The 15,494-nt window shown below is 36.6% G+C and overlaps 1 protein-coding gene across 2 annotated transcripts in view; it reads left to right on the top strand.

Annotated features, from left to right (window-relative positions):
• The first annotated feature begins 3,577 nt into the window (after positions 1-3,577).
• PPP1R1C (protein phosphatase 1 regulatory inhibitor subunit 1C) overlaps positions 3,578-15,494 on the top strand; it is a 101,856-nt gene continuing 89,939 nt past the window's right edge. Inside the window, exons 1-2 of one of the 2 annotated variants that reach the window (XM_080668593.1) lie at positions 3,578-4,183; positions 5,830-5,890. In XM_080668593.1, the coding sequence (XP_080524719.1) occupies positions 4,103-4,183; positions 5,830-5,890 (142 nt within the window). In that variant the 5' untranslated portion in view covers positions 3,578-4,102. The remainder of the gene's footprint in view (positions 4,184-5,829; positions 5,891-15,494) is intronic. The other variant, XM_080668594.1, reaches the window with a different exon arrangement.

Genomic DNA, 15,494 nt, shown 5'->3' with positions numbered 1-15,494 from the left:
GCCCAATGAACTGCTTCCCCAATGGTGGCATCAAAAAAGTCCCACTGGTCCAAAGATCCTTCAAAGCAGACTCCCTCTCTCTGATGGGAACTTACTGCTCTAGAACATGGCTGATATGAACTTGCTGAAAACCTTTCTCATATTTCTGGCTTCTTTAGTGAGCTTACATCCATAAGAAACAAAGATAAAAATTGTTAAGTGATGATCCAGAAAAATATTATACATTAAACAAAACACCATGTCCATAGTCAGGAGAAAAAAATCCTGAGTATTTATATAACTCAGTAGTAATTCTTCAATTCAACACATATTATAAACACAGCATTCATTGATATAAAGATCCTAGAGTAAATCAACATTGTTTTAGTTAGGGAAGACAAAAATATGCAATCATGAAAAATTAAGAAACAATTTAAAAGGATATGTTAGGCACTACATAAATAAATGAATCAATGATGTCAGCTTTTAAGCATGAGGGTGACTACAAGTACACTTTTATACTTAAGTGCTGTAGGGGTTTAGAGTTTATTAAAGGTTATTTAGTGAGCTTTGCCTGAGGAGTCTTCTTATAAGTGTAGAATGTGAAAAAATATAAGATTTAAAATGGCATAGGTGAACTTAGAAGATATTCTGTTTGTTGTTGTTGTTTTAAATCCTCACCCGAGGACATGTGTTTTTTTTAAATTGATTTTAGAGAGAAGGAGGGGAGAGAGAGAGGAACATCAATGTGAGAGAGAAACATCAGTGTGAGAGAGGTTCTGGTGCCTTCCACTGACTTCTTTGTAGCCCTTATATTATAGTAGCCATCATGATTACAAGCCCAGGTTCTAGACCTGGTTTGAATCTTGGCCCTGCCATGTATTACCTGGATGACCTTGAGCAAATTTACTAAACTCTCAGATTCTCAGTTTCCTCATTTTAAATTAGGAACCGGGATGGCACTGACATTTATCTCAAAGGTGTGTTATGAGTTTTAAATAAATCAATTCAGGTAAAGCACTTATAATAATGCCTGGTACACAGTAAATATCATATAAGGGTTAGTTATTAATATTATTGCTAACAGGAGAAAAATGTATACCTAATATTCAGTATAATTACACTCTCCACATAAACACATTAAAACTTTTGGATTATTTCAAATTTAAGTTGCATTTTACATGATTCTTAGAAAAATAATTTAGCTTTAAAATGACTTCACTCACTTTTGACCACATAATGCCATAGCAAAAAGCCTGGCACAGAGTAGACTCAACAAATACTTGCTAGGTGAATGGATGGCATTTCAAAATGCTAACCAGTAAAAAGATAGTCATGTAGTTATTGTACTAAGAAGAGGTATGTTGGGTATTTTGGAAATACAGAAGAGGTGGGTCTAAGACCAGTGTGGGTAGGAATCTACACTAATAAAAGAGTAAGATGCAAATTGACTGTACCTTCGTGAAGCCCACCAGCCAATCAGGAGTGATTATGCAAATTAACCCAACAAAGATAGCAGGCTAATTTGCATACGCAGGCACCTAGTGGCTGGGGGCGGGGCAGGACGCTTGTGTTATTGCCATGGCGATGATGCAGGCATTCAGCACTGCCCCAGCTGCTCTGGGCCTCTGGGCAGTGTGGGAAGGCGGAAAGGCGGCTCTGGCCAGAGTCAAGGCAGTGCCAGCAGCCAGGGGAAGGAAGGCCCATTCTTGTACGAATCTTCATGCATCGGGCCTCCAGTAAACCTATAAAAGCTTCTTAGAGATGAGTCCTGCAGTATTCCCAGGAGCTGGCCTGGGGAAAAAGAAGTTTAAAGGGGCTAGGTAATCCCTTTACAATATATTATCTCTGGTCAAACTATTCAAAAATAGAGCAGTTAGTTAATGTTTATATTATGCATACATAAAATTTCATTTTATCACCTATTAGTCTGCTATCTAATGAAGGAAAAGTAACAGCTATCTTTTACTGAGTGGTATCCTGTGCTGGACATATAATGAGCTCTTTAAAAAAATTAATTCATCTAAACCTCACAAGTAGAAAGTTCTATTACTGCCCTTGTGGATAAACTGAATAAGTATCAGAGCCAGGGTTTGAACTCAAGGCCACCAAGTATATCATGCTCTTAATCATTACTCTAAGTGAAGTTTTTGATTCATTTCTCACTAGAAATACTTTCTTGTTTTCCTTTTATATAATTTAAAAAATATCCAGAGAAATAAGTTCATTAATGATATTAATTCATATTTTCTTTTAGAGCCTATTACACATAATGTAATTTATAAGTTTTCTTTCGACACTACAAGGATGCACCCATCACAAAAGTTCTTGCTGGTCAGCACTGTTCTCCAACTGAAAGTGCTTTCACATCCACATCTGCCTTTGCTTTTTCCCCAGTGGGTATAGAAATCTGCTTGAATAATGCATATTACTTTCTATATTCTTTCAACAGAATGTTGCATGCTTAAATCATTAAGATGGATTCCTGGTATGGGCTCAGAACTTTTTTAAAAAGGAAGAAAACTTAATTTGTTAGTAACTGGAATCATAGTCTATGTCTAAATGTATTATATAAATCCAAAAACATATAAGAAATCTAATATTCATGAAACAATATATTTCTTTTAAAAATATGTTTTTATTGATTATTTAAAGAGGAAGGGGAAGGGATAGAGAGATAGAAACATCATCTGCCTCCTGCACTCCCCCTACTGGAGACCTAGCCTGAAATCCAGGCATGTGCCCTGACCAGGAATCAAACCAGGACTTCTTGATTCCTAGAACAACACTCAACCACTCATCAACATTGGCCTGGCAACAATATATTTCAAATAAAGAAGTAGAAAACTAAGTTCTTCCTTCCATGAAAGCTGCTTCATTTTCAGGATTCCTTCACAAAAGGAGTAGAATGCATGAAGGCTGTCTATGTTATTGCCTCCCCTTTAACATTCACAGATGTGGATAGTAGGCAGTGTTTCTCTACCTTGACCACCAGCCAATAGGATCACCATCTTCTATCATTCTGGAGATTACACCTTTTATGATTTTCCCCCCAAAGTTCTTTCCTTATCTTTGCACATATCCCCACTATTGACAACAAAACACAATGTTAGATACCATTATGTTTCCACTAATGTTTTCTAATCATTTCTGTATTCTTCCAAATCAGAGGATATAACCAGCTCCACCAGAAAATGAAATAGAGGTCATTGCAGCAGCAGTGACCAAGCTGATTGCTAAATTTATTTCAACTCTAATTAGAAAACTGTGAACTACAATTATAGAATGTTGAAACAGAAAGGACCTTAAGGTCATTGAGTCCAACCCCCCATTTTTCTGATGAGAATATGGGGGCCTAGACATAGCCTGTGATTTGCTTCAGGCTACAGAGCTTGTTAATGGAAGAGATGGAGCTTGAACCAAGATCTGCTCAGCGGGTGGCAATGCTGTCCTCACTACACCACAGATGCTCTGCCTGCTATGATTAATCTCACCTAACCAGATACAGAAGGTATTATTGGTTGTGGCTTACCCTCTGTGGCCATTCATCTATTTGGTGGCTGAATATAAAATAGCAAGGGTGTCTGAATTATAAGTTGCTGCAAGAAAAATGAAATGATTCCATACTCAAACCCTGCCCCCAACTCCAAAAACGTCCTGCTTTATATTCATCAATAATGAATGGCCCATTCCTGCAATACTCAGAGGGAGCTTACGTTGCACTTTTGAGCAGCCGGTTAGTAATGTGCAATGGATAGAGCCTTTCTTTCAAATCCCAGGGCAGTGAGTCCTTCAAGGCTAGCATTGCATTTTCAATTAGCTGCTGAGTGAATGTTTGGCATGTGTATTAGTGAAGAGGCATACAATTAGCTTATTATTCCTTTCTGTCTTGTGCTGAGAAGATCCAAGAGATTGGTGAGGGAACAAACCAGACATCAGTGTGGATTTTAAAGAGGAAGTTACTCAGACCTCGGCATCTTCACTTGCTCACGCTGGAATTACAGCTATTTATTACGAAGCGCTCTGTGTGGCTGGGTGTAGTGTGCCTGAGGAAACACATCCCAGACACCACTTGGGGTTAGTCCTGAGTCCTTCACGTGTCTGACTGATTCTCATCATTACCATGGAGCCCAACAGTCCCAAAAAGATACAATTTGCTGTACCTTTGTTCCAGAGTCAGATTGCACCTGAAGCGGCGGAGCAGGTAAGCAGAATTGGGTGGGGACCAGTTATTGGATATAAAGTAACATGGACGTACATTCTTGTTATTAATTGAAGGCTTCTCTACCTCTTAAATTTGCCCAACTTCGTGGATTTCCAGGATACATAAATGAGAAATACATTGGTTTCCATATGCACTTGTATTTGAGTTGCACTGGGTGAACTACTGGTTAAAATGCAGCGTTTCATGTGATGCAAAATTAGCATCTGTTAGGGAAAAATGGTTATATTAGCAATTCAGATTTGGATCTGAAAATATCTTTGCTTTTGCTTATTAAAATAATAGGTTCAACATTTAGAGAAACTTAAAAATAAATTCTAAAATTTAACAACCTTTTATTTCATTATTTATGAAATAAAAAGATAAATAAAGGTTCATTTAACAATGAAAGCATTAAATCTTGGAATAATTTCAGATTATACACTTAATATTTTATTTTAATGTTTTTTATTATATATCCAGAACAGTAATTATAAATATTTGTAACATGTGATAGATAGGATGTGTAGGTATATGTATAATTTAAAAATATTTTATTCAGATATTAAAGATAGTATTTTAACATTTCTTGAATTCCTTTTCCATCTATACTATGTCTATATGTATTTTTCTCTTTGTCTCTCTGTCTGACTCTCTCACATGTGATTGGTTTACATCTGTAGTATTGCCTTTCATATTCAGAACCACTTAAAATATCATTTGTGGTAAAATTATAGCAGCGAGGAGGCAAAAGCAAAGAAATTTACAGGGTCATCAATTAATTCATTAATTTCTTAAAACCTAAGTTATCCCTGAATCTTTTACCAAATATTATATACAAAGCTTTAAAAACAATTATTAAATCTGAGACTCTATGAGGTTGAAGTAGATTCACCCAGACTTGGGCCAGTTAAATACAACCTTGAACACGTATCTGTGTTGAATGAGGCATTGGTTCTATCCTGGACAAGATATCATTGGTAAATTTTGTCTACTCTCCTACTGACATATACTTTAGGAATTTACCTATGTATTCAAGGAATTATGGACATATTAGAAATTCTAATCATAATATACTCCTATAACTTAAATTAAGAAAAAAACCACACACTAAACCAATTAGTTTTAAATGAATAACATACTCTCATAAGATCCATATTCATTTTTTATTTGTTGGTTTATTCTAAATACTATACTAGAAAATAAGAAAAAGTTATAATATTAATTAAAATTAAAAACTCATGCTGTTAAATTTAACCTGCTAGAAATTTGAGTTTTCTAAGCTTCTCTCATTTAGAAATAAGGACAATGGATCTTGAAAGCATCATTAATATTATGAAATTAGCAAGTCATCCCTCTACCTTCAGTGCATATTAATTTTCTGGGGCATCATTTGATTGTGTACAACTACTTCTTTTTTTGTGGAAGTGTAGCTTTTTGGTAAACAAAGGTGATACTCATACATGACAGTTCCACTGTCTGACTTTCTGTGTTTCAAAATAAATTTAGTGACCACCTACTGTGTGCCTTCCAGATATTTGCTTTTGTATGTTGGGAAAGATGAGGATGGGACAGCTTTGGAAGCTGCAGGGTAACCTGGAGCAGTGTCTGACTCCCACTGACCTCAGCTGGGCCTTTGTTGTTCACAGATCAGGAAAAGAAGACCTACACCAGCATCACTTGTGATTCTCAATGAACATAACCCCCCAGGTAAAGAAGCATGTTGTGTTTCACGTTCGCTGATGGAACAGAATAGAATTGTTAGAATAACATCAAAGAGCATTTCATTGCCAAAAGACTTTAATTCTGCATTTCAATTAGCAACAATCTAACAAGTTCATCTCTACAATGGGTCATAAACAAAACCAGAAATAAATATAGAAACTGTCTTAGCCAACAGCCTGCTTTCCTTCTAGAATAACACATTGGTGATGATGATATGCTATGAAATGTTTTGTTAGCATTCACTGTCCTGTGTTCAGGTGTTTATATAGAATTTGATTTTGTGCTTACTAATGAGGCTGGTAGAAAGTTATTTAATTAGGTTTCAAAACTCAAATTACAGCTCTTGAGATGCTTATATCTTTACAGAATAGGTTTTTTTTTTAATCTATGAAAGGTTGTCATGGGGTGGGCAATGAGCCAGCATTGGCTATAGCTTTGCTGATGATGTCATCTCTGAATAATGCAATTGACAAGTAACCAGATCAATTTTCATCTCTGTCCATTTGAGAGCCATTCTGAAGGATTGCATCCATTTGTTGAGGTTTTATTTTCCATTTCCTGTAAAAAGTAAAGCTGATTATTATTTGTGATAGAGAACAATGATCTGCAATACGCAAACATTATTTACTTATTATATGGAGGTGATTTTAATCTCACATTTAAGTGCTTTTTCTAGTAACGTAAGACAGCAAAGGTCATGGGATTAATTGGTAGCCAGGCAGGACTTGGTGTTGGATTTTTGTAGGAATAAACAATAAGGATGGACAAAAGGAGTTTGAATAGTGGAAACAAGCCTAAGTATAGGTTGTAGTAAGTGATGTTTTAAGAATATCAGGACAAAACTGACTTTTTCAGATTCCTTTCTTATTAGAGAAATATACGTAAGAAAAGAAGGTAAAAATCTAATAGAATATTTATCATTGGGTCCAAAAATAGGAATATAGTTAGCTGATAAAAAAAACAAATAAGCAGCCTGGATTGTGTGGCTCAGTGGTTGGGTTGACCCATGAATCAAGAGGTCACTGGTTCGATTCCCAATTAGGGCACATGCCTGGTTTTTGGGCTCCATCTCCTCTAAGGGGCATGCAGGAGGCAGCTGATCAATGATGTTTCTCTCTCATCAATGTTCTATCTCTCTATCCCTCTCCTTCTTCTCTCTAACAAAATCAATAAAAACATATGTTTAAAAAAACACACAAAAAAAGCACATTTATTTCTGCTGAAAACAAAGACTCATAATTTGATCCTACAATTTTAAAGTGCTGTAGCATTTTAAAATCATTTTGAAATATATTATCTCACTTAAAAATGTTAACTTATATTTGGATGAATAAGAGGTGCAGATGATATGCACTCATAGTTTTACAAATACAAGTAAGTAAATATAATAATGAAATCTCAGATTGGAGGTAAATTTATAGCAATTTTTCATCACCGTCTTTGTTCATAGTGGCAGACTTTTCCATAATGTCTTAGAACTTACCTCCCTATGCCAACCTTGAAAAGGATTGCCCATCTTGATTTCTAGATGTCCTTTGACTACTAAAGAGCAGCTTTCAGAACTCTGCAGGTATTGTTACTGTTTGAACATAATTTAGCCACGGAACTCATTCGAGCTCCTGAAATAGTAACTACAGCTTCTTGAATGCCAAATATTTGCCATTTATAGTTGAGGAAAGTGTGCATCAGAGAGGTGCGGTGATTTTTGCAGAATTTCTTCCACTGGAAGTGTCAGATTACACAGACAAACACAGATCATTCTGATTCTAGAGCCCATGCATTTCCTATGGCATGATTCTGGCCCTACAAATTTCAGTGTGCAATACACAGTGAAAGCTCTGTAAATGTGACTAGACATTCAGGTCCTACTGACAAGCAAATCCAACCTTTAAGTAAGTCCATTGTCTCCAGCCACTTTGCTTACTAGATTAGGAATTTATATTTTAATATCCCTGTGAACAAAATTTATATTTTCTCTAGAAACCTTTTCTTATCAGACCTCCTAATCACTAGATGGCAGTGTGCTAGTTCCCTTATAGACTCTATCATTTTCTCTTTTTATAAGCACCTTTGGGTAGACTTAGATGCAAATAGCATCTCACAGAGAACTGTGTGGTTTTATTAATGTCATCTCCCTGAGTCTTCATCCTCCTTTTGGAAATGAGGATAGTTTTCAAGGACTATCAGTCTTTGGCTGTGTATAGCAATGTGTATGGCAACCAGAGATTTGAACTATGGATCGGTTCTTGCGGCAAAAACCCAAATACTTACATAGTTTTCTCAGTAAAAATGATCTAGAACCATGATTATTGAGGAAATAAGTCTAAGGACAAAACAAACAGCAACAAAAGAACATCATATGAAACCCAACCAACTCTGGATGCTAGTTTTTATTAGACATGTGTTCTTGGGTAAGGGACTGTATCTACAAGCTTTATTTTGTCATCTATAAACTAGGGATTATAAAGTCCATCCTTCCTACGTCACAGGGTTGTTGTAATAATTGAAAGAATTAATGTAAACACACTTTAAAAATTGCAAAGTGCAACAAATGTTAGGTGTCATTAGCTTATGTGTTCTGGAATATAAACTATGCACATGATATTTAAGGTTAAGATATAAAAACTAGATCTCATTGGTGATCTTCATAATCTGATTTGTATCAAATATTTCTGCCTTACCCAACAATTCCTTATGTTCCAAATGTTACCTGAACACTCTCTATCAAACAAACCAAGACAAATAACAGCAGCAACAACAAAAACCTCGTTAAGTGTTAAATGACCTTTTTTTAAGCAATTGCTCCTTTTAGCTCTCAATATAGCAATATGTTCTTTGACAAACAAGAATTGATTGCAGCTTTAAATCCTGGCAAACTAAACAAATCTCTTTAATTTATTGAAATTGCCCAGGAAACAAGTGAGTGTTCTTGGAATCAAATGTCATTAGTGCTGTTTAAAATCCCTGAAAAACCTTTCTTTATTGTCAATTAATGAAGCAAAGAAAATTAAATTTTCCATATAGAGTATTATTAACAAACCTTTTCAATTTATATGATTAGATCGGTGTATTGCAATCCTTGTTAAATGAGTTAAACGTAGCTTATTTTTTAACCTTTTCAAGAGTTTGCATCCCAGCCAGTGTAGTTCGGTGCTTGAGCATCAACCTATGAACCCGGAGGTCACGGTTTGATTCCCGGTCAGGGCACATGATGGGTTGCTCGCCCATCTCTGGTTGCTGCAGGAGGCAGCCAATCAATGATTCTCTCTCATCATTGATATTTCTCTCTCTTTCTCCTTCTCCTGTCCTCTCTGAAATCCATAAAAAATATTTTTTAAAAGTTTGCAGAAATAATCAATAATAAAATAATATTTGAAAGATTTAATTTTAAATTTAGAAATACATATACATTCTGTTTACATTTGATAGAGGAGAAAGAGAACAGAAAGATGTTTCAACATGTAAATTTAGATTGTTTGCTAGTTCATCTACGCTGGTCTAAACACATAGGTGAAGGGGGCACCTGACTGGTAGGATTGCAGGGGCAACAAAATGCCTGTCAATCCCTTTCTAACCAGTAGCCTAGGGTTCTCAGCAGGAGAAGCACTATAGCAACAGATAGTAACCTGCTAAGGAGCTATCATCCTCTGGCATAGATTCATCAGTTTAACTCAAAATAATGGAAAACAGTACAAAAATTTTTTAAATTGAAAACATCATGCCTAAAAAAATGTAATAGCAAAGGGTGTTTAGGGTGGAGAGGGCAGGGACTATGTGCTTGCTCCTAGGAATGACTCTGAACAGCCAGAGGCAATAAAAAGATACTGGAAACTTGAGATGTGGGGGCAGAGAAGCGCAAAAGAAAACTTTCACCTTTAAAAAAGGTTTTTTGGGGCTAATAATGTGAGTGACCTTGTAGAAAACTGATTTTTAGTTCATTTTCTGTTAAGGGCCTATTTACGATAAGCCCTCTGAGGCTATACAGTAGAGCTCATTGTCTATTCTTGTACTGTGTGCTCTTTGCTTTTACTCTTGGAAAATATGTAGTTAAATGGTTTGGTTCCTATGTTTTTATTTAGAGGGATGACTACTCATACATTTTCTCTATTCAGAAATAAGTGCAATGCCACTTTCTTCAATTTATTTCATCACATTTCTGTATTTACTTAAACATACTTGTCTTTAAGTAGACTTATGAGAAATTATATATTTGGTTACCAGTATTAGAAATCTAAAATTGGAATAGAACTTCAGAAAATACCTAATCTAACCACACATCTTCATGAAAGATATGTAAATCAATCCAAGTCCCAGAAGCTCACTCCATTTTATATATATCAGGGAAGAATCCAGAGTTACCCCAATTTTCCAATTCTAGATCCAATAATTTTAGTTGTTAGAAAATCAGTTTGTTACACCAAACTTGAGTAATGCCACACTTCATTCTAAAGTAACTATTTACTGTCTTCAATGAAAGTTTATTTACTCACCTTTTTAAATATATACAAACTAGAGGCCTGGTGCACGAATTCGTGCACAGTGGGGTCCCTTGGCCTGATCTGCGGGATCGGGCCAGGACTGGCTTTCTGACATTCCCTGAGGGGTTCCGGATTGCAAGAGGATGCAGGCCAGGCTGAGGGACCCCACTGGTGCACCATCAGGGCTGGGGAGGGACATGGGAGGCTGGCCAGCCGGGGAGGGACCATAGGAGGGCTCCAGGGTGTGTCTGGCCCCGTCTTGCTTAGTCCTAATCTGCTGGATTCTGGCAAAAAGCTAATCTACTGGTTGGAGCATGTGCCCCTTGGTGGTCAGTGCACGTCATAGTGACTGGTTAACTGGTCTACTGTCTGCCCTCTGGTGGTCAGTGCACATCATAGAGAGTGGTTGAGTAGCCTTAGCATATCATTAGCACATTATGCTTTGATTGGTTGAACGGACGACTGGATGACCAGACACTTAGCATATTAGGCTTTTATTATAGAGCAGTGGTTGACAAACTGCGGCTTGTGAGCCACATGCGGCTCTTTGGCCCCTTGAGTTTTTAGCAAAGGCCAGCTTAGGAGTACCCTAATTAAGTTAATAACAATGTACCTACCTATATAGTTTAAGTTTAAAAAATTTGGTTCTCAAAAGAAATTTCAATTGTTGTACTGTTGATATTTGGCTCTGTTGACTAATGAGTTTGCCGACCACTGTTATAGAGGATAGTCTTTACCATTTTCTCTTCTGGATGAATATTCCCAGGCCCCTATAAGGCTTGAGTGACCTGTATCCAAATTATCCTTGTCTGTTGGCCTTTGGAACCCAGAGCTATACACCATCTTCCAGTAAAAAGTCAGCCTAGATCAGGCCTTCTGACTATTAAAGTTTATGGCACCCATTCTTTTCCACTTATGGTTAAGCAGAGACAATATGGTTACAATTAAATTTAATGGACCTGATGCCTGTTAAACACCAGTGAACCAAAAAAGTCCTGGAGCTTAGTGAATATTTGGGTAAGTACCCAGAAGTTTTGGCATCATTTAAAATCTTTCTGTACATCTAAAAAATGAGACCAGAAATACAGTGTAAAATGTTTTGGGGATGATACTTATTGCACTTTCTACCACAGCCACATTTCAGGGCTATTGGCTTTCCCTCTGGCACTGTTAGCTCTAAATGTTCTTAGAACTGAGGAATGAAAACAAAAACATTTTCTTATATAGATCAGGATCCTACACATTAGTTCATATGAGTTATATGAATTAAATATCACACTGTCTCTCTTCAATCTTGATAGTAAGTGCAGTCAGTAGAAAGAACTGGGCTTTCAAATTGAATGTGCTATTCAGGTCTACACGTTGAAAAAGAATCCATAGTCCCTTCTGGATGTAGCATATGACTTTCTACTAGTAAGTGAAGCTTGCATTTTAGAACTCTAACACTAAATTAACTAATGAGGTTTTGAAGGCTTTGTATTTATAATCCTGAGAGACATTGGATGGTATCTGGAGAATAGTGCTGGACTCAGATTGAGTTGTTCAAACAGAGAGGTAGGTTCCAGGAATTTCTGTTGATGGGAGGTTTTGCAGGGTCAACAGAGTTAAAGCGGAGATTTATTTCCAGTGTTAGGGCATTTATATGCACACAATCTCTTTTCATGGAGTCTCTCTGTGTAACAAAATGTATGATTTGTGATAGAAAGGCAGTGAGCACCTTGAGTGCAAGCTCCAGAAATCACACTGAAGATTTTCCTGGGACTCTTACTGATGGGTAAGACATCATAAGCCCAGACCTGCAGATGCCTGTCAACCTCAGGGACCTCCAATCAAATGTGTTCAAGTAAAAGCTGTACTGGACCCATCGTCCAGGGAGTTTTGTTTCATTCTAGGTTTTCTCATCTTCTCTGAGAATGTGGTTGTAATTCATTCTGATCCACAATCCCTGTTGATTGTTCAGCTTTTATTTTTCCTTCTTAGTATTAATGACAGTCAAAACAAAGAAATGTCAATGTTTGAAGACCATTCAAGAGTCAACTGGTATCAATTTCTAAGGAATTTCAGGAAAAATTGTATTTTTCTCCTCATCATTTATTTTTATGAGTTATTGAATGCCAAACCATGCTAAATGATATAAAGACAAGTGATGCATGTAGCTTTCAGAGATACAATTGATTGACATATTTTCCCATAACTGTTTAATCTGTTCAGCCAAATAGCCCAATCAGTTGGAATAGTTGCGAGCCGAAGATGAGTTTCTAGTTCTTAGTCATGTCAAAATTTGCTATACTCTAAAGATAACAAACTAGTCTACTCTTTAAATAAATGGAAATAATGAAAGGGTCAATTATAAAGCTATGAAATAGTTCTACTTTATTTCAGCATGATTACTACTTTTGCTCATTTTGAATAATATCATATACTTTTCACCTTTATGTTGATTTTAACTAGAAATAGATTAGTGAAATATGACAGAATTGTGGTAGGGTCAATTCACTTCATTTTTCATGTTTTGGACATAACAGATGAAAATAACTCTATGGTACTTTTGTATGATATAGAGAGGCAGTATTTGTAATAGGTAAAGCACTGGCTTTGGAGTAAGACCGGGTTTAAAATGCCAGCTTTCCCAGTTACCAGTGGTGAGTCGTTAGGTGTGTACTTAATGTCTATGGGCTTGGTTTCCTCCTTTCTTAAAGAGGGTATTGAGGCATGAGACAGTGCATAGCATAGTGCCTGCAATCAAGTAATACTGAAGACATGCAGCCCCCTGAGAAAAGCTGAGTTCTCCTAAAGCCTGCATTTCTTATTGGAAGATAGCTCGGCTCTTTTCCAATTCTGACTGCATTAGGCAGTGTCCAACAGTATCCCCAAGAGATGGGGGTTTTTGATAAGAAAAAAGATACCATACTTCCTAATGCATCAGGATAATAATGCACAATTAAGGAGATGTTATGTATCTCATACTGTAGTATTTGTTCAATTGAGCATGTTTACAAATATAATTTTCACGGAATACGACCTCTTTACAGTTTTTAAAATAAGCATGACATTGGTGTCTATAAAGTTATGAAAATACTATTGCAAGCATTAGAGATCTTTGTGGCAGATTTGTGTGTGACCAAAATTGAAATTCATATTCTAATAGTATGTGGAAAGAAAGAAGGTTGAATATTGAGTATAAAAATTCTTTAGAGATGTCTATCAAATACTCATTTTGGTCACTTATATTTGATACCAATTGTTCTCACTTCCTTCCATATCAATCTCTGTGCTATATTCTGGCTAAGCTTTCTTTCTTTGGTTCCTTCGTTTGGTTCTTTGCCAGCTCTTAAGATTCAGTCTAGACAGGCTCATTTGTGTAAATCAGTCTCCATGTTTTCCACCAATTTCTTTTATTTAAATTGTAGCATGAGATTCACTTATATTGTAAAGATTTTTCTAACTAATCTGATCCATTGTCTGGCTTTGTTATATCAATGCACTCCTGCCATCCCCAACACTTGAAGCTACTCATTGGCTTATACATTCAACTCAATTCAATAAATATTTATCAAATTCTTATTCTAAATCCTCCAGGAACATGTGTTCTAGGTAGCAGAGAATAATATGTATGTCTGGATGAACCAGGATGCAATTGTAATGATAGAAATCCCAGCTTCTCCGACCAGTAAGATGAATTCTGGCTAAGACACAGAAGCACTTATTTATTATGCTCACTGGTCTATAAAACATTTGTATGATGCATTTTGATCTTTTTGCTTAAAGCCTTTAAGGATTGGAGTCAGAACTAAAATTTTATTATTTATTCCAAACTAATAGAGTAGATATATCTATTCAAACTGACAGAGTGAATATCTAGCAGAGTAAATTCTACGTGTTATTAAATTTAAATGGATACAAAATAGATCCTTAAATCCAATTACCATCCATTAACATTTTGGGCAGTTACTCTGATTAAAGCACCGTGCTCAATCCTAGGATAAAATAGGCAAAAATACAAAACATAATTCAGTACATAAATGCCTGCTGCAGGATTCGATTATAATGTAAAACACAGTACAAAGACTATATGCTTGATAAGTGGCAAGTATTATTTCGGGAAGGCAGGCATGTAGTACCTAGAAGCAGAGGTGTTGAAATCACTCAGGTCTGGATATGGATCTCAGTGGGCTGCTCACTACCTGTGCTACCCCAGCAAAGTGGCTCAGCCTCCTAAGCTCCATTCTTTGAGAAACTTAGGTTCTTGTGACTCTGAAATGCATGTGTTTTTTTCTAACACTACCATATTTCACTAAATATAAAATATATTCTTTAGAAAGAAGGCTATTTTATGTTTACTAGTAGATGTGCATTTTTGTGTCTTCATAATAATACATATGGACCACAACATTGCCAGCTGTTCTGGGGAGTTTAAGGGCACATTCAGCTTCAAATTTAAGATTAAAAAAGTTACTAACAGCTCTTTCTAATTCTTTCTGGTTCATAGTCATATTAAAGAAAAACAGTAAATTGGTGGTACTTAGCGACCTCTAACAAAAAAAATCTCTCCAAATTATGTAATTAACAGAGAAATGTTATTTTCATATTTTTTATTTTAGAACTAGAGGCCCGGTGCATGAATTCATGCATGGGTGGGGTCCCTCGGCCTGGTCGGTGATCAGAGTGATCAGGGCTGTCTCCCTAGTCCCAATTGGGGCTGATCGGGGCCAGCCGGCCTGGGGGAGGGACCGTGGGAGGTTGGCCAGCCATGGGAGGTTGGCTGTGGGAATGCACTGACCACCAGGGGGCAGCTCCTGTGTTGAGTGTCTGACCCCTGGTAGTCAGTGCGCATCATAGCGACTGGTCATTCGGTCGCTTAGGCTTTTATATATATAGATTGCTCAGGAGCAAGTCTAAAAGTTTTGGGATTTTCTACCTTTTCTTCCATCCTTTTCTAGTCATGACTTTGACATTTTCAACAATTCCAGGCACATTTGGGGGCAGAATTTACCAAGGGCTTAAATTAAAATGCCCCCGGGCCCAGGCAAGTGACATATAGGAGTGCCCTGGTTCTGTGTAGGTATGACATTGTGATGGGCCCTGTGGTCCATGTGGAGGATGCAATATTT

This window comes from Plecotus auritus (assembly GCF_963455305.1).
Source record: "Plecotus auritus genome assembly, chromosome: 5".
NCBI lineage: Eukaryota > Metazoa > Chordata > Mammalia > Chiroptera > Vespertilionidae > Plecotus > Plecotus auritus.
This window is presented reverse-complemented; position numbering and strand designations above follow the sequence as displayed.